This window comes from Lichenostomus cassidix, chromosome 20 (assembly GCF_008360975.1).
Source record: "Lichenostomus cassidix isolate B80296 chromosome 20, HeHo_3.0, whole genome shotgun sequence".
Classification (NCBI taxonomy): Eukaryota; Metazoa; Chordata; class Aves; order Passeriformes; family Meliphagidae; genus Lichenostomus; species Lichenostomus cassidix.
In genome coordinates, this window is record NC_139500.1 from 11,561,576 (window position 1) to 11,588,579 (window position 27,004).

Here is a 27,004-nt window from a genome sequence, read left to right on the forward strand (position 1 = left end):
TGGCTCTGACAGTAAACCATGCATGTAGGTGTTTAACAATAATGCACTTGGAATATTTGTCACTCCAGTGTGTGTGTGGCCATAGAAAGTGCTGGATAGCAAATGCAAACTGTTTGAACAAGGGCAGTGCTGAATGTTAGCTGAGCATGACAACCATTTCTAAACATTTTTCTCTAAGAAATTGTAGAATCATCCGTTGAAGGAAGGGGGTTTTTGGCTGTGCTCAACACAGCTCGGGCCAGGCTCACTGGGCTGCACTCTGGGAGACTGAAGGCTCAGGCTCTGCTTCCTGCCACGCCCCAGGGCTTGCTGCTCCCTGCTACAAGGTTTTTAGCACCCTACCTTAAAATGCACCTGACAGCCTCATCAGAGGGCTGGACAGAAGCCAGCACTGCCACCGAGAGCCAAAGAAGCAGCAGAGAGCGTGGCAGAGCCCAGAGATTGATCAGGAAAGCTGTTCAAGTGTGAACACCTGCTGCTGATTCCTGGTGCTCCCCTGGCCTCTGCCCTTTGCCCTGGGGACACACATTTTTGGATATGTTCCCTTGAACCCCTGGGGTGCTCCTGCCCTTCTCCACACCAGTGGTGCCATTGACTCCAGGGCACCCCCTGAGCTGGTGGCTCTGGAGGTGGCAGCTGGGATCTGCAGGGTTGGTGTCCCCCTGCCAGGAGCCAGCATCTTCCAGTCCAGAAGGGTGATTTTGCCTCTGGCCACCTCTCCTGTGTCCCCTTTTCAGGCCCTGGTGGCCCCTAGGACAGGCTGGGTGGCCAGGAGGATCCTGCTCAGCCCCAGCCCCATCTCCAGTGGCACGATGGCAGTAAGGAGACCTTTCCCTCAGCACTGCTCAGGGATGCACAGGCTCCTGGCTCCAGCTGGCTGCCAGCCAGACCTCCCGAGGGCCCAAGGGGCTGCTTAAGCTCATTGCTTTCCTTTCAGAGGCTTCAGAAAGCCGCCTGCCCACATTTAATTCAAATTTATTGAATAATTCTCCTGGGAACAACTAGTTCGAGACCCAGCCCTGCAGCAGACCATCAATGAGATCAGTTGGCACAGCCCTGGCCATGGAGTGCTCTGTCCCCTCCAGCACAGCTCCGTGGCACTGCCAAGGTGACGATGGTGAGCACAGGCCAGGTGCCTGGCCCAGAGCAGCCTTGGCTCAGCTCTGAACCTGGCTGCCTGCATCACCTCCAGCCCCAGGGGGTGTTCTGAGGTCTGATAATATCCCTCCCACTTCCACCCCAAACCTGTTCCTGCCTTTGAGCCGTGTTCCCTTGGGCAGCAGTCCCAGAACAGGGCTGGCTCAGCCCCCAGCTGCTTCCAAAGCCTGTTGCCAGCTCTGCAGAGGTGCTGAGATACAATTGCCTGTGGGGATGCACAGGTACTGCTGGATGCACACTTTGCTGTGATGGGATTCCTGCCCACCTTTGGGTGCTGTTCTGGGTTTGCATGGCCAGGTTTACAGCCAGGGTTTACATCCAGCTCAGAGCCACCAGGGATTGGCTCTGCTGGACATGGGGAAAGCTTCTGGCAGCTTCTCACTGAAGCCACCCCTGTAGCCCTCCCCCCACTACCAAAACCTGGCCACACAAGCCCCATACAGGTACAACAATCCTGGACAGGAGTGGGGACAAGCCAGAGCCAGGCTAGGAGGGCAGGGATGAGTCCCCAGCTCCAGCAAGCAGGCTGTGAGTGATGAGAGCTGACAGATCCTCGGAGGTGGGCTTCCCTGAGGGAGGCTGCTCTCTGGGAAAGCTAATTTACTCCGTGCTCAGCCCTAAGCAGAGCTGGGGGCATGTCCTGCTCCTCCTTACGGCATCCTGGGGGCAGTTCCCAAGGCCCAGGCTGGGGACATGCTGCCCTCATCCCTCGCTGCCCTGCAGCTCCCCCAGGGCAGCCCACCGTGTGCCCGGCGTTACGCAATTAGCCGCTGCTCAGAGCAAAACTAATGATCTTCATTAACGAGCGCAGCACTTGTCGGTCAGGCCTGACGTGGCGCTCGGGGCATGTGCAGTCATGCAGCAGGACTGAGTCACAGCTCTGCTAATGATGCTGCGAGGCGCGGGGAGAGCACCCTTCCTTCCCGTTAGCCCTGGGCACCGGCTGCTCTGCCGCACGTACGGAAGGGCAGGTCTGTGCCATCCATCCATCCATCCATCCATCCATCCATCCATCCATCCATCCATCCATCCCTCGTGCCCTGCGCTGTGCCCTGGGACTGCTCAGCCTGCTTTCCTGCAAGGTGTGGTGCCAGGCAACGTGCCAGAGCCTGGAAAGTGGCACCTGTGGCTGCGATTCATCCTGGAACGGGCAGGATGCCCAGGAACCTTCCTTTCCCAGTGCAGCGGCTCTGCTACAGTGTGAGGCTGGGACACAGAGCCCTTCTCATCTTCCTGGGGTCCCTAATTCCATCCACACCCCCCTTGGCATGCTCACAAGCTGCTGACAGGCTGGAGACACCACCTAGGGATTTATGGAGCCACAGGGGGGCTCAGCAAGCTGTGGCCAGAGGCACACACCGGTTATAGCGCTTGCTCAGGCCACGAGCAGCAGGGAGTGATACCTGCAACAAAAGCCTGGGTTTGCTGCACAGTGCTGGTTTTCCTGTGCTGGCTGCACAGCTGGCACAGGGCAGAGCAGGGCTGCAATCCCAGCCTGTGTCCAGAGGGTGCCTGGTGCTTGGGGAGGTGGGCAGGGGGCTCAGTGCTGAACAGAGAGGGGTGTTGAACAATGTACTCATAAACCCAAGTGTGTTTATTTCTGTGAGTTTATTTCGGGCAGAACACAATGGAGCCGTGCAGTGGGCTCTGCCCTCGGCCAGGCTCGGGTTTGCCCCTGGGCTAGAGAAGCAGCTGCCTTGGGGTTGTGCTGCCCAGCATTAGAAATGGAATCTGAGCAGCGATGAAGTCTCAGGGTCTGTGTGATGCAGCAGAGCATCGCTTCCCATGCCGAGGCCACGGCGGCTGTGCCGCCGAGCGGGAAAGCACAGAGGAGCATTTTACAAACGCAGCCGAGCAGCATTTTTCAAACTCAGCCTTCGGATGCTCGGCAGTGGGTTTGGGGCCGGCTGGTAACGTACGACAGACGCGGCGGGTGGGTGGGAGCAGACTTGAACAGGCACTCGCTGCTCCAGGCTCCCCCCTGGAGAGGCACTGTGCGGCTCCGACTGCTCGCAAGGCAGCTGGAGCTGGCTCTGGGCAGAGTGGGGGAGCCCCTGGAGACCCCCAGCCACCGAGGTGGCCCAGGGGATCGTCGCCGAGAGAGGCCCCAGGGACCTCCCACCCACGGGTGCTTTGGGGACTTCTGTATCCGAGGATGCCCGGCACAGCGGTGCCCCGGGGGATTGTCACCCACGGTGTACCCCGGGGACCGTCACCTCTGAGGCTGCCCCGGAGGACCTGCACTTACAGGGACACCCTGAGGACCTCCTTCCCCAAGACCTGTCCTGGGGGACATTTACCCTCAGGGGTGTCCCAGGAGCTGGAATGCTCCGGAGTAACCCTCCTCCCAGCGAGCTGCTCTGCAGGGGACACACGAGGGACAGAGATGTCCCCAGAGATGCTCCAGGGACCCGCTGGGTGAACCTGCCATGCTATGGCTCCCCTAAGGACACGCGTTGCCGAAGACACCCGGGGGGACCCCTCACCCCGGGGATGCCCCATCCATCTGGGATGCCCCATCCACGGGGCACGCCGCGGCTCCGTGCTGCGGCGGCAGGGTGGGACCGTGCGGCTCCGGGCTGGCGGAGGGGTCGCTGTTGCCGCCAGCACGGCCGCCCCCCGCCTCCCCCAACTCCCTCCGCCGCCTTTTGTTCGCCGCCCGCGCTCGTCCCCGCCCGGCGGCGGCGGGCGGAGCCGGGGCCGGGGCCGGGCCGGGGCCGCAGCCGCAGCCGGGGCCGAGCCCAGCGCAGCGCAGCGGGAGATGGAGGCCGCGCCGGCAGAGCCGGGTCCCTCCGCGCCGCCGCCGCCGCTCCCGGAGAGGAAGAAGAAGCCGCAGCGGGCGCCGTCGCCCGCCCGCCCCAAGGAGGTGCCCGGCTGGTCGCTGGCCAAGAGCCGGCGCGGAGGCGGCGGGGGACACCCGGGCGCGGCCCCGCGGCTGGCGGCGGGCGGCGCGCACCCGCACCAGCACCCGCACCCGCACCCGCGGCGGCCGGGCGGCGGCAAGGACGGGCGGCCCGACAAGCGGGGCCCGGCGGGGGCTCGGGCCGGCGGCAAGGGGCCGGCGGGGCGCGGCGCGGCGCGGCCGAAGGGCCGGCGGCACGGAGCCGACACGGCGGCCCCCGGGGCCAGGAGGACGGCGGCGGGGCCCCGCTCGGTGCCCGGGCCCGGGCCGGCGGCCGGGCTGACCGACAGCAGCTCGGAGGTGTCGGACTGCAGCGCCTCGGAGGAGGCGAAGCTGTTGTCGCTGGAGCTGGGGCTGAGCGGCAGCGATGGCGAGTCCCCGAGCAGCGCCCCGCCGCCGCCGCCCTCGGCCGGAGAGGCGTCGCCGCTGCCCGAGGAGCCCTCGGCCGCCTCCGTGGCCAGCAGCCGCCTGCAGCTCAGCACCTCGCTCGCCTTCTCCGACCTCACCGAGGAGCTGCTGGACGCCGGCACCGACGGGCTGCTCCGCGAGCTGGAGGACCTGCGCTCCGAGAACGACTATCTCAAGGTGGGCACGGCGCGGCGCGGCAGCCCGGGCACGGCTCGGTGTGGAGTGACACCCCTGGCACGGCTCGGTGTGGCATGGTATCCCTGGGAAGGAGTGTGGCACAGCGTGGCATCCCAGGGCGTGGGTCAGCCAGGGTGAGCATCCCTGGCCGTAGCGTGGTTTAACGTCCCAGAGCTTTGCAGGGCATCTGAGGGCATGGCTCAGCATGGTGCAGCATCCCTGGCCTTAGCATGGCACGGTGTGGAATCCCAGGGCAAGGGTCAGCACGGCTTAGCATCCCTGGGCACAGTACAGCATCCCTTGTCATCGCAGCATGGCATCCCTGTGCACGGTGCAGCATGGCACAGCATCCCTGGCAATGGCTTGGCATGGCATGGCAAGGCATGGTATCCCAAAGCATGGCTCAGCATGACACAGCATCTGTGGGAATAGCATGGCATGGCTTGGCATCCCAGGGTGCTGCTCAGTGTGGCACAACACCCTCGGGTACGGTGTGGTGCAGTTCAGCACCCCAGGGCATGGCTGGGCACGGGGCACAGCTCAGCTCAGGATGGCCTGGCTCAGCCTGGCCTGGCTCAGTTGGGCAGCACAGCATGGCTGGGTGCAGGGCTTGGCATGGCTCAGCCCAGCATGGCATCCCTGAACATGGCACAGCCAGGGATGGCCTGGCATGCTGTGGCTGGGCTGACTTGGCACAGTGTGGAATGGCTGGATGTAGGGCCTGGCTTGTCCAAGCCTGGCATGGCCACTGGACTTAGGGCAGAGCTGAGCTTGGCACAGTATGGCCCAGCTGGCCATGGTCCAGTGTGGTGTGGCATGGCTGGGCACAGCTCAGCTCAGTGTTCCATGGCTTGGCACGGGACAGGCTTTGGCACAACATGGGCCAGCTTAGCCTGGCATGGCCTGCCCTGGCACGGCACATTGGGTGCAGCACAGCCAAGCCTAGCATGGACCCAGCTTGGCATGGCAAGGCTTGGCACAGCCCAGGCTGGCACAGCTTAGCAAGGCACAGCTCAGAAAGGCTCAGCCTGCTTTGGTGTCCTGGGACACAATATGGCATAACCTGACCCTGTGCAGCGGGCATGGCCTGGCAGCTGGGCATGGCTCCCTGCTGCTCTCCCTGCCTGCTGCTGCTGCCAGACCCTGGGGACATTTTCCAGCTCTCTTCTTCCCGCTGCTTCCTGTGCTCCCTGGGGCGTTTTTCCGGATCTGCCTGGTTCATGGGAGCATGGTAAAGCCAGGCAGACGTGCTGTGAGGGGACAGGGACACAGAACCATCCCACCTCTGGTCACACATCAGCAGGATGCACCTTGGCAGGGAGGGCACCAGCACCCACCACGTGCCACATCCCGAAGGGGCTGCAGGCATTTTGTACCCTCTGCTCTCCTCCAGGGTGGAGCTGTGGCTGAGCTGCTTGGGCAGTCACCTGTGGGGAGCTCAGCCGTGGGCACCAAGGCTCCTCAGCTGCTCTTTGGGTGCAGCAGGTTGGAAGTCAGGCCAGCTCTCCTCGGCTGTGCCCAAGTTTGTGAAAGTGCCAGGATGGCACCTCTCGAGGTGGGCATTGGGTGAAGCGCTCAAAGATGCTCAATCAGGCCCTTTGTCCATTAGCAAAGCCCCAGTTCACAGCTGGTGTCCCAACTCCTGCCAGAATTAGCAGCAACAGCTTAAGGGCTTTGATTTACTGGGAGCTGGAAAAATACAGATGAGGCCCCTCCGGTTTCCAAGACCGCGCGTGCAAGCGCTGCCATTCCTGCGGACAGAGCGAGTGCTTCCTCCATTTCCACGTGATCTCCTTCCTGCCAGGCTGCAGGAGTGCAGGGTGGGAGTGTTCTACCTGCCAGGAGGGCTGGCAGCTGAAATCCCCTGGCCAGGAGCAGTGGGAGAGCAGAGAGCTGCTGGAGGTGTGCACCAAGAATGGCCACAGGGATGCTGGTGGCATCTTCCCTTCTTTGCCAGCACTTGTGTCTCCTCCCTGCCATGTGCATCCTGCTTATATCCATGTTTCCGTGCTGTAGCTGGCTTCTCCTCACACTGGAGAAGGATGGCTGGGGTGGTACCCTGGCTCCAGCTGGGCAGAAGCCCAGAGCACACGCCTCTCGTGCTCCAAAAAATGTTGGAAGAATTGCCTAGTTTCTCCAACACGGAGCTGGAAACTGGGCTGGGCTGCAGCAGAGTGCTGGCTTGTGCCATCTGTGCTAAAAATTCAGGCATTCCAGGACTCAGGGCAAAAATAAAGTCCTAACCCAAGGGATTGGCCCTGCCCATCTTGCCATGCGGCTCCCCTCACCTCGGGTGTGGATGAATCAGACTTATCCGAGGTGACTTACTTCCTAAGACTCACTCAAATAGCTGCAAATGAGTATTTTTTTCAGGCATTCATCGGCACTGGCTAAATCCTAGTGCGTATTTAGAGCGAGATGAGGATTTTTGGGGGTGGGAGGGCTCTGGTGACGTTCTGGCACGAGCCAGACGTGTGTGGTGCTACTACGCCCGTGTGATGCACGCTGGGTTTGGGAGCTTCCCAGCAGTGCTCCAGCAGTGCCAGCTCACGTCCCATCTTCCCTCGGCTGCCATCATAAAGCCCCCCTGTTTGAGCACCCATTTCTCCCTGCGACCCACATTGGTGCAAGGCTCTGCTTTCCTCCTCACGCTCTGGGTGTAGCAGGAGGGCTGGGATGTCCTCTTGCCCCTGCTGTGAGCCCCCTGCACGGGTTATTCCAGGCATTTCCCCAAAAAGGGCTGCTGCTCCCCGGCAGGTTGGCAGGCTGGTGAGGGAGGAGGTGTCTCGGGTGTCCTTGTCCCGTCTCGCTGTTGCTGAGCCGTGCGATGGAGAGCAGCTCTGAGCCCTGCTCAGCAGGCTGGAAAATGTGAGATGTGATACGGCAGCAGCTGCGGAGGGACAGGCAGACAAAGAGTGGGCACGGGAGGCTTTGGAGCGAGGGGAGGGGATGCCTGCAAAGCCTTTCCTCTCTGCGGGAAGGGGTTTAGGCAAGAGCCGTGGAACGCTGGGAGCACAGTCCTGCTTGCCCTTCCCCGCTGCCTGTCCCCCTCCTGCTCCCTGCCCTGAGTCATCCCACATCCCTTGGGGTTTGCATGCATTTCCCAGCGCTGTGGAGAAACATTTAGAGTGGCTGGGTGCCTTGTTTCCCCCAAGGCAGTCATGCCACTAGCAGGGCTCTCTGAGAGCATCCCACAGGGGCACTGGGGCTGTGTCTGGGCAGCCTGGTTGGCACTGGCTCCCTGCTCTGCTGCTGCCCACATCCTGCTGGCCACAGGGGCAGAAACCATGCCTGGCAGTCCCAGTGCCACAGGGCTCTGCCAGGTATTACCCCACTCAGCCACCCTGCAAGGGGCTTTGCAGCCTCCTGCCTTTTCGGATGGTGCACAGCATGGGTTGGGCTGCAGAGAGCCCCCAGCTGTTTGCCTGGTAATTTATGGGGGCAGGTGTAAAGCTGAGAAATGTTGATTTTTCCCTCACTCCCATTGCCAAGGGGGAGCTGTCATGCCAGCCAGGGGCAGGGATCAGCACACAGGCTGCTGCACTGAGCTCCAGCATGACATGGAGGGAAGGATGGCCGGTGTTTGCTGTCAGAGCTGGGCTTGACCTGCTGTTCATGCACCCAAAAAACCCCTGTGTGTGACATGGGTGTGCCTTGTCCACCCTTCCACCCCCAGCATCCTGGCAAGGGCTTGTGGTGTGCTGCATTTTCTGGGATCCCCACACTGGCAGGGGACAAGCCTGAGCACCCTGAGCGGTTTCCTTTAAAAATCCCCTCTGATTTCATTTTTTCCCTAGCAAATTCTAGCATAATTCCCCGTGCTGCCTGACGGGCGCTCAGAGTTAATTGAAAGCTGCTGCTTTTGTGCTGTAATCTCGGAGGAAGCCGTGCTTGTTGCTCTCCTGCACGGTAATCCCGTCTTTGGGATCGCGGCGAGCCGCAGGCTGCCAGCACAGCCCCAGCTCCGCACAAAGGCGGCACTGCCAAACACCCAGGCGGCTCCCACCCTTCCTCCTCCTCCTCTGCTGAGGTTTGGGGGTGCAGCCGGAGGGTGCAGGCCAGGGCTGTGCCCCTCAAAAGGCTGCCCATCCCCTGCTTGGCTGCACCCCAGAGCCTGGGGCTGCCAAAGAGAGGGGTGTGTGCTGCCAGCAGCGCCACAGCTAGCCAGGGCTGCATTTGCATGAGCCTGTTTTGTGTCCCTTGCTGGTTTCTGCTTCTTGGAGATAGCAGGTCCTGCTGGGGAGCTGCTGGTGTTGCACAGTGCCAGTCCCCTGCTCTGCTCAGAGCTTGCTGCATTCTTGCAGGCACCAAAGTCAGCGTGTAGCTCCCCTTGGGCAGGAGATCCGAGGGTTTAATTCTGCTTCTGCAACCTGTAACTGCTGTGATTTGCATGCTGAGGTGTGCCCTGCCATCTCCATTCATCCCTCTCCTGCCCTGCCACCGCTCTGGGTCATCCCCTACAGCCCAGCCCTTCCTGAAAGAGCTGATGTCCTTCAAGTGGAAGTGTGGACACAGCTGGTGCCTCCTCCTGCTCTAAAAATGCATGGTTTCTTTTTCCCGAACTGGAAACAGGCAGTTTGCATCCCACCTTTCCGCTTCTTAGTCTCCTTAATAATCTCCCCAGGGAGAGACAGTGTCTCTGAGGTTTGTGCAGAGAGGAGGTTGAAGGTAGGTTGTCTCTTGAGCTCCTCCACCGAGCATAACCTGGCTCCTGCAGACACGAAATGGGCTGTTTGCTTCTGCACACAATCCCTGGGGCATTCAAATGAGTCTCCCTGGACTGCAGATTCCCAGCGTTTTTTCCAAGCGAGGCGATTTCTAATGTGAAAACGCCAAGAAATCTTTGCTGCTGCAGAGATGGGATGAGTGGGATGCAGTGGTGGGTGATCCCAGGGGACAAAGCAGAGCACCCATGGGTGATGAGAGGCTGTGACTCTGCTAGGGATAGGCACCCTGTTGTTTACAGGACAAGTGGCCCAGCACAGCAGTCCCCAGGGGCATTTGTGTTGGAGAGAAGTCATTTATCTCCTCCTCAGGGATGCCCACCCGTCACCATTTCATACTTCATTTAACATCATTTACAGTGCTTTGTGCTCACATTGCCCCCCCTGAATCTGGGAGTTTCTGTGGGGTTCCTCCCTGTCTCCTTGCTCTGCTCTCACCTTAATCCAAACAGATTTTTTGCTCAGGTGGGCATCAACTCCAGAAAACGTGCAGATGCAAAGGGCGAGGCTCAATGCCTGTTAATGAACCCCTGAAGCTGTGAGGGGACACCAATGCACCCCACGTGCTGCCTTAGCAGATCAGCTCTGTCCTCCAAGCTCTCTTCCAGCTCGCTGGCATTTTTCCACTCTCCAACCCTAATCCCTTTACCGTGGCTTAGCAGCACGGCTTGCCTCCGTGGGGCAAACTGGGGCAGGCTGTGCGCCTGCCAGGCTGCATCCATTCTGAGGATTTACTGGTGTTATGGGATGTGGGTGAATTCCTGCAGCTGGAGTGAAAACAGGCACTGCCTTCCCAGCCCCCCAGTGCTGCAAATCCCCCCAGCCCCACTCCCTGGCTGTCCCTGCAGGCTTTGCCCAGGCTGCACACTCTGGACACGGCTTCCCCCTAAAATAACGGTTGCTACAACCCAAGGGATAAACAAGCAGGAGCTCTTAGCAGGGCAAGGCCAGGCTTCCTTCCAGCAAATGCAAGGTTTGGTTGGGCTTTTTCCAAGGTCCCTGCTCCCTGCCCTGCTCAGCTGCTGCCTGGGAAAGCCACACGGCAGATGAGAGCTGGAATGGTCAGTGCTGTAGCAGGATTGCAGTTGTATTCAGGCCACGATTCGCCTGGCTTTGGTGGTGAAAGGCTGTTTTCCCCCACCCGTTGCAGTGCGCTTGCTCACCTGCAATCCATAATGCCTTTTTTTCCTGCCAAAGCTCCCAAGGAATAGATGCCACAAAGCAGCTCTCCAGGCTGATTTGGCTCGTGGGGGCTGTGCTGGTGTCCCCAGAGCTGTGGCACTGCTGGCGGCAGGTTCCCATCGAGTTTGTCACCCCAGGGTGCATCACAGCCCTTGCAGGGCTGTCTGCCAGCACATGTGGTTCATCCCTGGGGGGTTTCACACCTGAGGTGTTCAGGGGGTTTTCTTAAACATGTCTGCAGTGATGCCCTTTCACAGGACAGTCTCTGGCTGTCCCTGAGACCCCTGCTGCTCATCTCAAAGGCTCGGGGCTGTTTTTGTTGTGAGGCAGAACAGAACCAGGTCTGTTCTCAAGACCCCCTGTCAAGAAGCAGAGCAGCAGAGGGTGGACAGGACACTGGTGGCCATGGTGCCGCCGGGCTCCAGCAGCCCAGGCCGGGAGATAATCCGGGATTGTCTAATTGACGTTCCTTCTTTGTCACAAAGGCTTTAAAGCCAACAGTGAGCGACTGTGACTTGTCCCTGCAGCTGCCGGCCCCTTCCCTGGGCTTGGCTTCTCCTTTTGGGCAGTTCTTGCAGCTGGGGCTTTGTCAGGCCGGGTGACTGTGGCTGCCACTGTGCCAGCGCCTGGCAGAGCCAGCACAGAGCTGCCATCTCAGGCTGTAGGTCACTGTCACAGCAATGTGGGGAGCAGTCCCCTGTCCCCTCTGCCTGGGGTGAATCAGGGCTGAGCATTCCCGATGCCTGTGCTTGATCCTTTTGTCCCTTCCCTGACCATGCCATGGTGCCCCTCAGTTCTCAAGTGGCAGTTGTGTTTGGCTGTGTCAGGAGGTCTTTAGTGGCAGGGGGTTTTGGCAGGAAAGCAGATGCTTGATCCCTTCCCAGGAGTGTGCTGGTCCCACCAGATCTTGTCAAGGAGAACAGCCGGTGGTGGCTGGAGCGTTTGCTTGGAGGATTTGGGTTGATGCCATGTTCATGGTGATGTGAAAAGAGTTTTGTTAGTCCCCAGGGACCAGAGGGGACAGTCTTTGAGCATTCCCAGTGACCACAGTCCTGTGCTGGATGGGGAGGTGGCACTGGGCACCCCACAGTATTTGTGTGCCACAGCCCTGGGGGAGGCTTTGGGTTGGTGTTGGTGCCAGCAGGATGTCACACTTGGCCCTGCTGTGACAGTGATACAATTGCTCCATGCCAAAGGCTCTGCTGTGCTGGGAGAGGTCACTGGGCTAGCTGATGAGACTGGGAAGAGGTGGAATGGGGGACACAGCCCAGGGCTGCTGCTTGGTGGCAAAACAAGGAGCAGCCTCTGGTCCCCAGCGCTGCTAGCATCTCATTCATAATTCCCACATTGCCTCCCCTAACAGGAGTTGTCCTCGCCTGCCATCTCCTCCTTCCCTTGCCTGCCTCCCTGACACATCTTTTCCAAAGATAACCTAATTTTTCTCCCCGTGGCTGCTGCCTGAGCTGCTCCTGCAGCTCTCCCTCCCCCACCTTCCTCTTTCTTTTACCACAAATGCTCACAGCCGCTTGTGTTGGCTGTTCCCCTCTGGGTGACTGGCTCACCCGTGGGTGACATCACCCAACTGGCTCTGAGCCTTTTCCTGCAAGGGCTGGGCTTGGCACGAGGGGTTGAAGACCTGTGCAAATGGCTCATTGGATGGATGGATGGATGGATGGATGGATGGATGGATGGATGGATGGAGAGCCATGGTGGGGAGGTGTGGCAGGGAAGAAGAGGGCAGATCAGGCTGCAGGGTCTAACACAACATCTCCCCGCAGGATGAGATCGAGGAGCTGCGCGCCGAGATGCTGGAGATGCGGGATGTCTACATGGAGGAGGACGTGTACCAGCTGCAGGAGCTGCGGCAGCAACTGGACCAGGCCAGCAAGACGTGCCGCATCCTGCAGTACCGGCTGCGCAAGGCCGAGCGCCGCAGCCTGCGCGTGGCACAGACCGGCCAGGTGGACGGCGAGCTCATCCACAGCCTCGAGCAGGACGTCAAGGTCAGCCCGGGAGGGCATCTCCCTACCCAGGCAGCTCTTCCCAGAGCCCCTGAAGTGGGTTTGGATGGGTTGTGGGCGTGGAGGTGGCAGGGATGTTGTGGTGCAGGAAGCTCCATAAGGATGTGCAGTTTGTGGGGCTGTTATTGGACACATCATAGTTCCCTGCTAGCAGGGCTGATGTGGGAAGTGGGGAGCAGTGCTTTCAGCTCACAGGTGGTCTGAGGAGGTCCTGGTGGTGGAGAGGGTAGGGTCAGCACTACTGGAGAATGTGCAGGCTGGAGCCCAGCCCAGACCTGGGGCTGAGCTCCCTTATCCTGCTGCTATGGGGATGTGATGGAGCCACCACAGCGGGATGGAGCATCGTGAGTGTGCAGGGAGGCAGTGTGGGGACCAGGATCCTGCAGACTCGGGAGCTGCTCCTCTCGGCCATCGGGAAAACCTTGCAGAGCCCCAGTCATGGTGGCACGTGGGGCTGGGGCAGGGACAAGGGAATTTCTGCAGGGTGACGTTGCTTCGCCCTCGAGGAGCCTGGTGAGTGTTTGCTGAGGGCTCTCAGTGACGAGGCTGCTGCCAAGAGGGGGGTGCAGTGGCAGTCAGAGACAGCTCGGGATGGATGTGCAGCAGCTCGAGGACTAACTTTGTTTTTTGAGCAGAAAACAGCCAGTCCTGGAGCCAAGACATGCCACAAGTGTGGGGCTGTGTACCCGCCTTGCTGCCCAGCCCTGCTGGGGCCCCAATCCCTCCCCAAACCACCCATCACCTCCCCCCAGCTTGGGTGGCTGCTGCCAAAAACGCCCCCTCCAGCTTCTCCCTTTCTGGGAAAGAAAGCACAGCCCATCCTCGGAGGAACAGGAGCCTGACCCCACGGCCTGAGATCCCCCAGCCCTGCAGCTGGGTTTGCTGCTGCCTCCACAGCACTGATATCCCAAGCTGTGCAGGAGACCAGTGGCACTGGGGACAATTGTTGCCTTCCTGCAGATGCAGGAGCGAATATTTGATGTTATTAAGCTCTCTTTATGCTGGGGACTGCTCCCATGCAGGGATCTGGAGAGGGGGAGCTCTGGGGTGGATGTAGGCACCCTTCACCCCGGGGCAGCTGCTGGTTTTTCTGTAACGTGATGCAGCAGCTCGCCTTTCTCCTGACCGCCACAGCTGCTGCCAGCAGTGACAGGCTGCCTGCTCTGCTGCTGCCCACCAGCTTTTCCAGCCTTTTGGGGGCTTTTCCATTCTCATGGCATGGGAAAAAAGGTGATGAACACCTCTCACCATCATGTTAGGGCTGGGGAAGGCAGGATTTGGCCAGGGGATGGGTACATGGGGCTGGTGAAGGGACAACAGCATCACAGGACACAACTGAGAGGACAGACACAGGGGCCAGGGGGTCACCCACCACAGTGTCTCCTCCAGAGGATCTCAGTAACCACCTGGTGATCTCTGCATGAGGATGTGGGTGCCCAGGAGCTGTGATCTCAGCTCCCTGCACATTGTGCCAGGTCTGACGTCCCCCATCGTGTCCCCAGGTGGCCAAGGACGTCTCTGTGCGGCTCCACAATGAGCTGGAGGTGGTGGAGAAGAAGAGGATCAGGCTGGAGGAGGAGAACGAGGACCTGCGGCAGCGGCTCATCGAGACCGAGCTGGCCAAGCAGGTGGTGCAGAACGAGATGGACAAGCTCCGAGAGGTGAGTGGGACACGGGAGGTGTCCCCAAGGCTCTGCTCGGAGCAGTTGTCCTGGCCCTGGCTCGTGGGATCCCCCAGCCCTGCTTGAGTCACTGAAACCCAAACCGTGCTGCAGATGCTTGTGAAACCCGAGCAGCGCCTGCCCTCCGCATGCTCCATCCCACCCTGCAGGCATGGGCTGCCTCTGCCCCATCCAGGGGGGCTACAGGGCTTCCCCACTGCACTAGGGACACTTTATATGGCCCTGGCCACTCGCTCAGCCCTGCCCCCTGGGCTGTGCCCAATTCCATCTGGGCAAAGCTGTGCACCATGTGGAGGTCCCTGTGTCCCTGGCAGAGTGCACGGTGCTGGTCATAGCATGACCACATCCTGCTGGTTCAGACTGGGCTGAGATGTCCCAGCACTGTCCCAATGGTGTCCCAGTGGTGTCCCAGCAGTGCTGCAGAGCTGGGTGGGTGCACAATCCCCTCTGTGTCCCGGGCAGCCAAATGAACCATATGCACTCCATGTCATGCTGCGTTTGGGACCAGCTTCTGGCCAGGATCAGTGTCATCCTCGGTGACAGGAGAGGCATCCTCGTGACAGCATGGGCTTGCGATCCATTGCAGCCCTTGTAACCCACTTCCCTACTGCCCGGGATGCCTTTGGTCCCGGGGGAGCCTCGGGAAGCATCTCTGCCGGAGCCATCAGTGTGGGGGAGGAGGCAGCCAAGGGGAAGCTCTCACTTCCCTCACCGTGCTTCCTGCACACGCTTGCTATCTCTGGGGCCAGCTCTGCCCAAAGCCGAGCCCAGCTCCTGGGAAGCTGCAGGATCCAGCTGTGGTGGCACCCATCCCCTGGCTGGTGACACGGAGCAGTGTCCCCCAACCGGGCTGTGTTGTCCCCGGGCTGCACAGCCCCTGCTAACAGCCGTGAAATGGGTTTCCCTGCAGCCGGCAACGCGGGCTGAATAACAAATGGCAGCACTAGGAGCCGGGCTGGAGCTCTCCTGCGCTCGGAAAACAGGCAGGGAAAATGGTTGCATGGTCAGTGTGGGCAGCTCCGAGCAGCAGCCGCTGCCTTGCCCTCACTGAGGATTCCCCAAGCCTCTTGCTGCAGCTTCCTGAGCCCAAGGAGACAGGGCCGGCTGGCTCAGGCTCAGAGATGGTCCCCAAGCTCTCGATGGAGTGTCCCCAGGCTAGCAAGGGCGTTGGGGTTGCTCACTGATTGCAGAGTGCTAATTAGGCAAACATTAGACAAAGTGAGCTAAAAGCTCTCCTCCTCCCTGCTGCTGCAGGGCACAGAGCCTGGCAGAGCTTGTTAGCAGCCAGAGCCAGGGACTGTGCAGGGCTGGGCTCACCCCTCAGGGCTGATTATTCCTCCCTTCCAAGAGGTTTCTCCCATAATTGGATAATTGTCTGGGGATCATTCCCGAAGGCAAAGGCATTTTCCCCTTTCCTGTTTTCCAGAGGGGCAGGAAAAAGGGGAATCAGTCTGGGTAGCCCATGCCAAGCCTGCCCCACTGAGCTCAGCCTCAGGCACGGCCACCCCAAGGTGGGGCAATGACAGCCACACCTGGCCCAGGGTGCAGTGCCTGGAGCTGTTTGGGGCTGCCCTTTGCCAGCCCCAGTCCCTGCAGTGGGGTGAGGGATGTGATGTGGCACAGGCAGCCCCTGGGAGAGGCTCTGCAGCTCCAGCAGCTCCACTGATGGTCGTGGCCTTAATAGGAAAGCCTGGAGCCCAGCACCTTGGCACAGGCAGCAGCTTACATTTCACAGCTGCTTTCTTTGGCTGTTGGGCCTCAGCACCAGCTTGGAAATAGGTCCAGGGCAGCTGCATGGATCAGCCAGCACTCATGGGAGGTGGTGTGGATGTTCTTGAGGGTTTCCCCCAGCTCCCTTCCCCAGAAAACTGGCTCTGCTCTGGGCACCTACATTTTTACCGTGCTTTTGGTCTCCTTCATTGCTCTGTCTGCCTTTCCCACCTCCCAGCTGTCCTCACTGGGCTGGACATTGTCCCTTGTGTCCCTTTGTGACCTTGGCAGCAGAATCAGCATCATCCTGCTGAGGAGCCCTCCCCATAGCTGAGGGACAAGGATGTGTCCCTTGCTTGGGGAAAAGGCAATGGGGAATGTCATCATCTGCTGCTCCCACACTGGAATGTCCTGAGAGCTGTCCCTTGGCCTGGGGGTTGGATTCCCCACTCCATCCAGCCCTGACAGGGACTGTGACTCAGCCTCTCCACTCTTCATGGCTCATTTCCTGCTCACTCCTGCTTTTTCACTGCTCGTTTGCCTGCAGGGGGAATTTCTGGCCAAATCTCATGATGTGATGCTTGCCAGTCCAGTTCCCTCAAAGCAAAGGGCCTTCCTCAGCCCACCGGGGCTCGGGGGTTTTCCTGAGGTCCACGAGCATCTGGGAATGTCAGCACTGATGTCCATCCACACTGCATCTGTGTCTGTCTGTCTGTCTGTCTGTCAGTGCTGGGGTGCAGTGCCATCACTGTGGGTTATAACTCTCTCTTCTCCCTGCAGAATTCCCTGAAGAAGCGAAGCTCTCGCTCCTTGGGCAAGGCTGACAAGAAGCCATCAGTGCAGGTATCAGCGTCTGTGCACCCCGGGCAGGCCACAGTGACCCACCAGCACGCCAGGGCACAGTGCCAGCTGGACACTGACAGTAAATCTGGGCATGGCAGCGCCATCCCCTCCTTGCAGGGCTTTGCAGAGCTTTCCTGCCTCTCAGAGCTCCTGCATAAGGGAGGGATTGATGTGCTGGGCCATCATCTTTGTCCTCAACCGCTCCCTTGTCTCATTTATCAATGGAGCAGCAGTGGCCGGGCGGTGGCTTTAACCCTTTCCCTGTGTAAGAAGCTGGAGGAGTTTGGCTTATATGTTGCAAAGCTGCTTTTGCACTTGGCTTGTGGCTGCTGCAGCCTGTGTCCTTCCTGCCAGCGCCAGCAGCTGTGCTTGAGGGTGCTCTGGGAGCTTCACGGGGTGTGGGGGAGCAGAGGGTCCCTGTGGGGATGGCTGGAGGCCATGCTGCTCCTGCCCCTTGCAGAGTTCTGGGGCAGCCCAGGGATCGGGGGATTTGCCGGTGGCAGCAGGATTTCAGCTGTCACTTGCTGTTGAGCTGAGCTGCTGTGACTCGCTAATGCTGTTACCAGGGCTCGGAGAGGCAGAGCTGCTGTTGCAGGGATAGAAAGGCAAGAGGAAAAATCCTCTTTCGAAGGCAAAAGATCTGCAGGGTTTATTTTGGGGAACAGATCTGCTCCCCCAAAGCTTCACAGGGAGGCACACCCTGTACAGCCGCTCCTGACATGCTGCTGAGAGCATCTCAAGGCGGGGATGCTGAGCAGCCCAAGGTTTCTGGGTCACCTGTGTCCTTGCTGGCACAGCCCACTCTGTGCAGCCACAGGACAGGGATCCTCAGGCCCTCAAAGACTTTACCCTTCAGCCTTTATTAATTACCTCCTTTAACTCCATTCTTGAGAGCCCTTTCTGGCTAGCTGATGGTCCCAGCATCCTTCCCCTGAAAGCACCTACAGCTGTCTCTGCTCCATGCTCTGCCCTCCATCACCCCTTTCCCGAGGCTGAAGCCCCTCATGTGCCTCCTCCTGGGGCAGGAAACCACCCCCAGCCCTGGGCCACGGTGAAACCCCCTCTGCTTCCCACACCCCCACAGAGCCAAGACCCTTCAGCTTGGGGTTACAGGGTGGCCCCAGCTCTGGGCTTCCCTGGGTGCAGAGGCCCCTAGATGTGCCCCTATCCACTCCCTGTCCCCACGCAGCCGTGGCTGGTGGCCCTGTGGGCACACATGCTGTGACTCATCTGTGGCTTCCTGGGCCCCTTTCCTGCCTGGCGGTGCTGGGTGAGCATCAGCACTCCCCAAAAACAGAGCTGGGGGGGACAAACTCAACACCAAGGTCTGCCCAGACCCCAGGAGCACTTGAGGTGGTTTTAGGGACATGTGTGTCCCTCCAGCGATGCCAAGGCATAGAGGGACATGCTGGGTTGCTGCTTTTTTTTCCCCTGGAAAAACAGGAACTGAGGTCATGTCTGCCCTGCCCGAGCCAGCCCTCCCCTAATCTCCTCACCCAATTAGGGGGGCACAGCTTTAATGCGCCTTAGTGGGGTCGTGTCCTTGTGCACGAGCAAGGAAGGGCAGCAGGGTGGTTCCTGTGGTCACAGCAGGACATTTGGGCAATTAAATGGCACCCCAAACTCATGGCAACCCCCTTGCCATCAGCCCTGGCCTTGTTTGGGACAGTCCAGGAAGTCTGCAGAGTAAATACTGGTGCAGGGTTTGGGATGAATGTGGGTATGGTTGGGGGCCCTGGAGCACCCAAAGAAGGGGACAGCTTGTTTCTTCCAGCCAAGGAGAGGGGAATGGGAATGAGTTCAGCCAGGCAGAGGGCTGCCAGGGCCAGCAGCCACCCAGCCAAAGGGCTCAGCCACCTCCAGCACTGCCCAGGTCCAGTGGGTGCAGTGGGGTGAGGGTCACAGCCCCACAGATCCCCTCCTGGCAGTCACCACGCCAGAGCTCGGAGCACTCAAGTGACCCCAGGGCACGGGAAGCAGCAAGCTGGACGTCAGGAAATCCTGGTCCTCCATCCAAAAAGCTTCCCAGAGCAGAGAAACGGTCTGTCTGGGCAAACAGCCAAGATGCTAACTGATAAATAAAAAAGGAACACATGGAGAAACGGTCCTGAGAAGCAGAGGGGCTTGGGAAGGGACTCGTGAGCTAATGCTGAGGCTTTGCCCGGGGTTTCAGTGCCCTGGCAAGGTGGTGGCAGCAAGGCTGAGTGTTGGGACTTCAAGAGGTTCTCAGCTGCTTCTCTGCCCTGTGATGGAGAATGAGGGTCTGAGAGGGAGGAGCAGAGCCCTGACGAGGGTGTTGCAGTGGCAGCAGTGCCAGTTTTTGGCAGGAAATCTTGGTGACCCTGTGGAGTTTTGATAGCTTTACTTTCCCCTCTGCCCTATGGTGGATCAGGCTGGACCTGGTCTCCACATCCCTGATGGTGGCTCCATGTCTTTCCTGTGGTCAGAGCCATAGGTGTCTTCATCCAAGGCATCCTGCCCCATCTCCAGGCTCACCCTGGAAGTCTCCAGGATGGATCCCAAAGCTCTTCCCCTTCCATGAGCAGAGACAGCAGCTTCCCTGGGGTGACTGGGGTGGGAGGGTGGCATGTGCCCAGGGCTCTCTGGGACTCACCATGGCCCCAGGAGCATCTTTCTAATACCCAGCTCCTCTCTGTCTCCAGGAGGACAGCGCAGACCTGAAGTGCCAGCTGCATTTTGCCAAGGAGGAGTCGGCGCTGATGTGCAAGAAGCTGACCAAGCTGGCCAAGGAGAACGACGGCATGAAGGAGGAGCTGCTGAAGTACAGGTCCCTCTACGGGGACCTCGACAGCTCCCTCTCCGTGGAGGAGCTGGCTGACTCCCCCCATTCCCGGGAGGCCGAGCTGAAGGTCCACCTCAAGCTGGTGGAGGAGGAAGCCAACATCCTCAGCCGGAGAATAGTGGAGCTGGAGGTGGAAAACCGCGGGCTGCGGGCGGAGATGGACGACATGAAGGGCCAGGGGGACAGGGAGCTGCCGGGGCAGGACACGCGGTTCCTGGTGGGCGTCTCGAGCTGCGGGGACGCGGGGGACACGGTGGCGGAGCTGCGCCGGCACCTGCAGTTCGTGGAGGAGGAGGCTGAACTGTTGAGGCGCTCGCTGCTGGAGCTGGAGGACCAGAACAAGCTCCTCCTGAACGAGCTGACCAAGTACAAGTCTGACCACGAGCTGGACGTGACGCTGTCGGAGGACAGCTGCTCGGTGGTCAGCGAGCCCTCGCAGGAGGAGCTGGCCACGGCCAAGGTGCAGATCAGCGAGCTCAGCGGCAAGGTGAAGAAGCTGCAGTACGAGAACAGGGTGCTGCTGTCCAACCTGCAGCGCTGCGACCTGGCCTCCTGCCAGAGCACCCGGCCCATGCTGGAGACCGACGCCGAGGCCGGTGACTCGGCACAGTGCGTCCCCACCGCCGGCTGGAGGGACAGCGTGGGCAGCGGTGAGGCCGATGGGCAGGACAGGGGGCTGGGCAGTGGGAAGGTGCCCGATGGTCCCACCAAGCTGCTCAAGCCCAAGGACCTGGAGACCTTGCTGGGCATCCGGGACCAGGCAACGCTGGTCAGCAAAGCGATCGACATGTTGATCTCGGATGCCAATGGCTTCACCTCAGGGCTGAAAGCTTGCTTGGACAATGAGTGTGCCGGGGTGCTGCTGGGGGAGGCTGTGGGCAGCGGCAGTGACAGCCCCAGCGATGCCAAGCTGATGAACGTGCTCCTGATGAGGCTGGGCGTGCTCCAGCAGGACCTGGGCTGCTTCGTGAGGAAGGTGGACCACCTCACTGGTGGCTTCAAGGAGCACACGGACTCATTCCCCTTCTCCAGCCCCAGCAGCCACGACATCACCAAAGAGGGACTGCAGAAGGAGCACGCCTCTGACTTTCAGGTATGGCTTCTTCCTACATCCCTCACAGCAGCTGCCGCTTTATTTGCCACCACGTTTCCTCCTGCTTTAATGGAGCAAACCCCGATTCCCAGTGTAACCTCCCTCCTGCCTCTCCAGAGCAAAATCCAGACTAACACCTCACTGCATGCCAGTGGCACCGGGGACAAGGTAGGACTCTGCTCCAACAGAGTGTGCCCAGGGCAGGAGGCAGTGGACATCCTGGCACAGGCTGGTTGTGCCAAGGCTGCCCTGCCCATGGCCAGGGGCTCTCAGGTGCGGTCCCACTTTAGCAGGGGCTGATGTTTTGGTTGCTCTCCCTGGCTCTCCCTGGCTGCTAACATTGTGTCTCGGGAGCTCTTTGTTTGTTGGGGATGAGCTGGGTAGGAGGAGAGCAGCCAGCAGCCCCCGAAAGCAGCCCAAATTGCAGGGACCCTGCTTGCAGGAATCCTCAGCCCCAAGAGGTACCCTGGCAGGGTAATTTGAAGAGCAGAGGCTCCAGGGCAAATCTTCATCCAAGGGAGAACAGCTTTGGAGGAGTGGAGAGCAGCTCACGCCCTGCTGTCCCCTTTTCTCAGGGGTCCCAGGTCATGCCAGGAGGCAGAGCTGTCAGTGGTGGTTGGGGTTGCAGGCACAAGCCCCTTTCTGGAGCACACTCGCTTGTTCAGAGTCCTATTGTTCTGCATGTGGTCCCCCCAGCCCGAGGTCCCAGTCTCCCCCAGTCACTGCATGGCACCGTAACTGGTGTTAGCACATTTTTTCCCTCTTTCTCTCTTTTTTCCCCTTTCCCCAAACAATCCAGGCCACGTGTCTCCTCATCCTGTGTTTCCTTTTGGTTTCCGCATTGTCTCCCGCCATGGTGATGAAGCTCCTTCTCCTCCTCATCCTTTTTGTTGTCTTGTAGTTCTTTACTGTTTCGGAGACCCATTGTTTTGTTTTCTGGCTTTTTTTTCTTCCCGCTCTTTTGGTTTGTTCTCATTAACTTGCCCACGCATGCAGCAGCCTGATTTTAGGGACGCCGACCCTTTCCGCATCCCCCACGCCAAGGACACCGACCCCGCCCATCCCCGGAGCTACAAAACCTGCCGGGCTGAGGAGAACGACTCCTATGCCACCGAGGTATGGCACGGCAGGGAGCCACGTCCCCTCTGCCAGCGGGGTTGGGGACAGGGCTGTGGGATGGGGTTGACCCTTTGGAGAGCTGGGGACAAGGGAAGCTGCAGAGCCCCATTGGGGAGGGGCACAGAGATGTGCAGCTCACCTTCCCCATGCCCTCCCCGGGCTGTTACAGATGAAGGAGCTGCAGCTGGTGCTGTCAGAGGCCAACGAGAGCCTGCGGGGGCTGCAGGAGCAGCTCTCACAGGAGAGACAGCTGAGGAAGGACGAGGTGGACAACTTCTCACAGAAGATCTGCCAGGTGAGTAGGTGTCTGCCTCTGGGAGACAGGTGTCCTCACACCCATGGCTGTGCCACCTCCACCCCCAGCCCTATGTCCCACTTGGGAGCACACACAGCATGTCCCATTTTCAAGGGACACAGGCTGAGCTCACTCCTCCTCACGCATGGGGGTGGAGCCATGCAGGGCTTCCCCCATAGCACTGCTGTCCCCAGCATGCTCCCAGGGTGTTGCAGCTCCCCAGGATGGGGATATGGGGTGGCACAAGGCTCAGCCCAGACCCTGGGTGGGAGGCACCACATCACTGTCACCAGCCCCTGTTCTGGAGCCATTTGTCTCTCCACAGCTGAAGGAGGACCACCAGAAAGCACTGCTGCGGCGGGAGTTTGAGCTGCAGAGCCTGAACCTGCAGAGGCGGCTGGAGCAGAAGTTCTGGAGCCAGGAGAAGAACCTGCTGGTGCAGGAGTCACAGCAGTTCAGGCAGAGCTTCCTCCTGCTCTTCATGAAGCTCAAGTGGTTCCTCAAGCGCTGGCGCCAGGGCAAGATGGTGCACAATGAGGGCGAGGACTTTTTGGAGGTACGAGGGGTGGCCTTGGAGCAGAGACCACACTGTTGGGCACGTCCCCCATGTCTGCATGTTCTTCCCAGGGCTGTTTGGGTGTCCCCCATCCCTGGCCAGGGGCTGTGGGTCCCCATATCACCCCAGCCATGGTGTCACCCACAGGTGAACAGCATGAAGGAGCTGTACCTGCTGCTGGAAGAGGAGGAGCTCGCCCCGCAGCAACAGGCAGACAACAAGATGTGTGCTGGGGACAGCTGGACCCCCAACACGGTGAGCAGGGTCCCCATGAGCCCAGGGGCTGGAGCAGGGCAGGATCAGCCCAGCTGTGGCTGTATGGCATGGGGTGGTGGGTCCTCTGGGGGTGCATGGCTGGGTGGGATTGCTCCCCCATGGCACATCACCCCCAGGGATGTTTCCCTGCCCTGGTGGCTTCCCTTGTCCCTCCCCTTGATAGCAGCCTGCAGGGCTGGGATGCAGAGAGGGCAGCTCACCCAGAGTCCCACGCTGTTGTGTCCCCTCGTGCTGCCTGTGCTCAGCCCTGTTCTCCCAACAGCCCAATGAGTGCATCAAGACCCTGGCAGACATGAAGGTGACCCTGAAGGAGCTGTGCACAGAGCTGCGGGAGGAGCGGCGCGGTGCCAGCGAGCTGCAGCAGCAGTTCACCAAGGCCAAGGCTGCCTGGGAGATGGAGCGTGCTGAGCTCAAGTGCCACATCGCCCAGGTGGGAGCCCTGGGCACCCCGGGGGCTGGCAGAGCTTCCCCGTGCCTGCTGGGGGGCTGGGGGGGCTGCCTGTGCCCTGTGCCAAGCACCGGGCTGGGAGCAGGGTGGCACTGTGGGAATCTTAATTAGCAGCCGCTCAGGCAGGAGAGTTTCCATGGCAACGGGGCTGGCATGGAAATCTGACTGTGGAGCAGCAGAGGATGGTCTTTATTCCTCTGCCGGGCTTGCCTGGGGAGGGTGGGATGGGGCAGGGGCTCAGCATCCCTCCCCAGGGCAGGCAGCTGAGAGCAGCATCAGAGCTCACCTATCCCCCAGCCAGAGTCACAGCACAGGATCCCTGTGGATGCTGCAAAAGGGATGCATGGCTGTCTGTAAGGCAGGAGATGTAGGAAAGGCAGATTGGGCGCTGGGGAAGCTCCTGCCTGCAGGATGAGTCCCATCAGTCCTTCAGCCCTGCTCTCCCAGTGCTGAGGGGTTTCCACTCACACTGTGCTGGCAGCAGCCCACGGCTCTACATCAGCTCTGCTCCCCAGCACGGGTGCCAGCACTTTCCAGGCAGGATTTCTCTAGGCAGAGCATGTGCCCCCAGTTCCTGTATCTCCCCCTTAAAAGCTGTGTGGGGCAGCACCCCAGTGGTGCTGCATTCTCAGGGACCACTCTGCCAGCACTGCAGGGGATGCTGCCCCTCTCCAGGAGCCAGGTCCCACAGCCAGGAGCACAGCCAGGCAGGCAGGACATTCAGCCTGTGTCCTGCTGGGTGACCCATCTGCTGGGCTGGCTGGCACCACATGGCTGAAGCCAGGGCTGGCCATGGCTTGGCTGTGCCGTGGGCAAGCCACGTTGTGTGTGTCACGGCCTTGGGGACACCTCATTGCCCAGCCTGGCAGCATGGGACCGGCACTGGGAAGCACTGGAAGCCCACAGCCCTGCCCCTTAGCTGGAGATGTCCAGCACCATGCTGGAGCCACGGGTCCCCCACAGCCAGCACCATGTCCCCACAGCTGGAGTCAAAGGCAGGCAAAGGGATCGCGGAGCGTGCGCTGCCGGACTGGAAGGTGGCACTGAAGAGGGAGCGTGAGGAACACCAGCACCTCCTGGCCGAGTCCTACAGCGCCGTCATGGACCTCACCAAGCAGCTGCAGATCAGCGAGAAGAACTGGAAGCAGGAGAAGGTGGAGCTGCTGGCGCGCTTCAAGGAGGAGCAGCAGCAGGCTGAGCAGCAAGCGAAGGACCTGCAGAACAAACTCAATCAGGTATGGTGTCCTCCAGTCTCTGCCACTTGCCCTGAGAATGTTTCATGCTTTTGCTTGCCCAGAAGGGCACACGTTAAACCTGTTGAGTGACCAACACATTTTCCAGTTGCAGAAAGGATCCAATCCATGGGCATTGAAGCACTCTGAAATGGAGAAGCACGGCAGCAACTGGAAAGAGGTGCGTAAGAGAGGATGGAGTGCTCTCAGGATGCTGGTAGGGCTCAGGTCTGTGCAAAGGGTTGGATGGGAGGATGTGTGAACCCCAATTAACACCCTCTTAAACAGCAAATGACGATGCAAGGGAGAGCACCAGGAGAATGAGAGAGTGAAGGGCATGGCTGAACACCAAGAGCTTCTGTGGAGTTATAAAAAGCTGATTTAAAATAGATGTGGTTGCAGTAAGCCCCATGCAGCCCTGGGAATGGGATGCTGGACCTCAGTGTGTGGGGTGAACTGGTGGTGCCAGAGGAGAGCAGGATGTAGTCTCTCCTCCAGCCCATCTCTGTGCTCTGGTCTTGTATTTGCTGACCCTGGAGCTTTCTCCTGTGCCTTCCTAGGCTCTCAATGAGAAAATCACAGACAAGGAGACAATCTCTGAAGCAGAAGCCAAGGGAACAAACCTCAAGAGGTGAGTGTGCTTGTGTCTCCATGGTCCCTAGAACACAGAGGGGCTCCTGGGCGCGACATCCCTGAGAGTCATGAGGAGATGCAACTGTGTTCCAGGGTAGTCCTGGAAGGAACGGCTGAGGAGCAGGACTGTGTGCCCACGAAGGTGGCCAGGAGTGCCTCAGATGTCCCCCAGCTCCCTGCCCTGTCCCCTTTTGATCCCCATCCTCTCTTCTCCCACAGGACCAAGTCTGTTTCGTCCATGTCAGAGTTTGAAAGCTTGCTTGACTGTTCTCCCTACCTCCCTGGAAAGACAGTGCCAGGGCTGGGTGACCATGCCCGTGGCAAAAAGGCACCCTCAACCACCCAGCTGCTGCCCAACGGGATCCGGGACAGCGCCAGCCTTCCTCCCTCAAACTGTACATATGTGAATATCGAGCAACCTGCCCCTGACAGCCTAGCCAAGGAGAAGCTGGGCATCTCCTCCTGGGACTACTCACGGGCAAGCAGCCTCTCCGGGCACGACCCAGCTCAGAAACAAATCCAGAGGAGCTACACGGCGCCTGACAAGACAGGCATCCGCATCTACTACAGCCCGCCGGTGGTGCGGCGGCTGGAGGCGCCTGTGGTGCACAACAAGGAGGGCAAGATCATGATCGAGCCCGGGTTCCTGTTCACCATGGCCAAGCCCAAGGAGCCGGAGGAGTCAGCCAGCGCCGAGGGCACCTACAGCCAGTGGCTGTGCAACTTCTCCAAGCAGCAGCGGGAGCTGCTGGACGGTGGCACAGGGGAGAGCGCGGTGCCGCCGGTGCCACACTTCCCCCCCTCGCTGCACGACCTGGAGATCTCCGGCAACATGAGCGATGACATGAAGGAAATCACCAACTGTGTGCGCCAGGCCATCCGCTCCAGCTCGCTCGAGAGGAAGGTGAAAAGCACCTCCAGCCAGACGGTGGGAATGGCCCACGTGGGCACGCAGACCATCCAGACGGTGAGCGTGGGCCTCCAGACCGACCTGCCCCGCGGCGCTGGCATGCACGGCAAGAGCTGGTCTCCCCGCAGCTCCTCCCTCGTGTCCGTGCGCAGCAAGCAGATCTCCTCCTCCCTGGATAAGGTCCACTCCAGGATCGAGCGGCCGTGCTGCTCCCCAAAATATGGTTCTCCAAAGCTCCAGAGGAGGTCTTCCTCCAAGCTGGATGCCTCCAAGGACAGGAGCCTGTGGAACTTGCACCAGAGCAAGCAGAACGGCTCTGCCTGGGCTCGCTCCACCACCACCCGTGACAGCCCTGTCCTCAGCAACATCAACGACGGCCTGTCCAGCCTGTTCAGCGTGGTGGAGCACGCGGGGAGCACCGAGTCCATCTGGAAGCCAGGCTGCCCTGAGAGCAGCCGGGCCAAGCCCGAAGCACCCAAGTACGGCCTCGTGCAGGAGTTCTTCAGGAACGTCTGTGGGCGGGCACAGAGCCCCACCGCCCCCCAGGAGAAGAAGGAAGCCCCTGGGGAGGAAGGCAGCAAGAAATCCGAGCACCCCAGCCCCGCCACCCACCACCCAGCTGAAAACATCTCCCGTGTCTTGAACAAGAAGGTCCTCAAACAGGGCAGCTGCGAGGACCCCAAGCCCTCGTCCCCTGGCCAGGGCAGCAAGGACGCAGCCCTGCGGGACCCCGACCTCATCTCGGCCATAGCCAGCGAGGTAACGAGGCACAGAGTCCCCCGGGGTGTCCCGCCGTGGCGGGGGACAGGCTGCCTGACCCCTCTAACCCCGC

General features: G+C 60.2%; 1 protein-coding gene across 3 annotated transcripts in view; it reads left to right on the forward strand.

The window, feature by feature from the left end:
• The first annotated feature begins 3,863 nt into the window (after positions 1 to 3,863).
• MTCL2 (microtubule crosslinking factor 2) overlaps positions 3,864 to 27,004 on the forward strand; it is a 29,675-nt gene continuing 6,534 nt past the window's right edge. The window contains exons 1-14 of one of the 3 annotated variants that reach the window (XM_085079554.1): positions 3,864 to 4,645; positions 12,330 to 12,554; positions 14,075 to 14,233; positions 16,745 to 16,807; positions 19,471 to 20,703; positions 21,700 to 21,819; positions 21,992 to 22,117; positions 22,443 to 22,673; positions 22,821 to 22,928; positions 23,212 to 23,379; positions 24,381 to 24,632; positions 24,739 to 24,810; positions 25,190 to 25,260; positions 25,482 to 26,931. In XM_085079554.1, the coding sequence (XP_084935680.1) occupies positions 3,920 to 4,645; positions 12,330 to 12,554; positions 14,075 to 14,233; positions 16,745 to 16,807; positions 19,471 to 20,703; positions 21,700 to 21,819; positions 21,992 to 22,117; positions 22,443 to 22,673; positions 22,821 to 22,928; positions 23,212 to 23,379; positions 24,381 to 24,632; positions 24,739 to 24,810; positions 25,190 to 25,260; positions 25,482 to 26,931 (5,004 nt within the window). In that variant the 5' untranslated portion in view covers positions 3,864 to 3,919. The remainder of the gene's footprint in view (positions 4,646 to 12,329; positions 12,555 to 14,074; positions 14,234 to 16,744; positions 16,808 to 19,470; positions 20,704 to 21,699; positions 21,820 to 21,991; positions 22,118 to 22,442; positions 22,674 to 22,820; positions 22,929 to 23,211; positions 23,380 to 24,380; positions 24,633 to 24,738; positions 24,811 to 25,189; positions 25,261 to 25,481; positions 26,932 to 27,004) is intronic. The other 2 variants (XM_085079556.1, XM_085079555.1) reach the window with 2 other exon arrangements.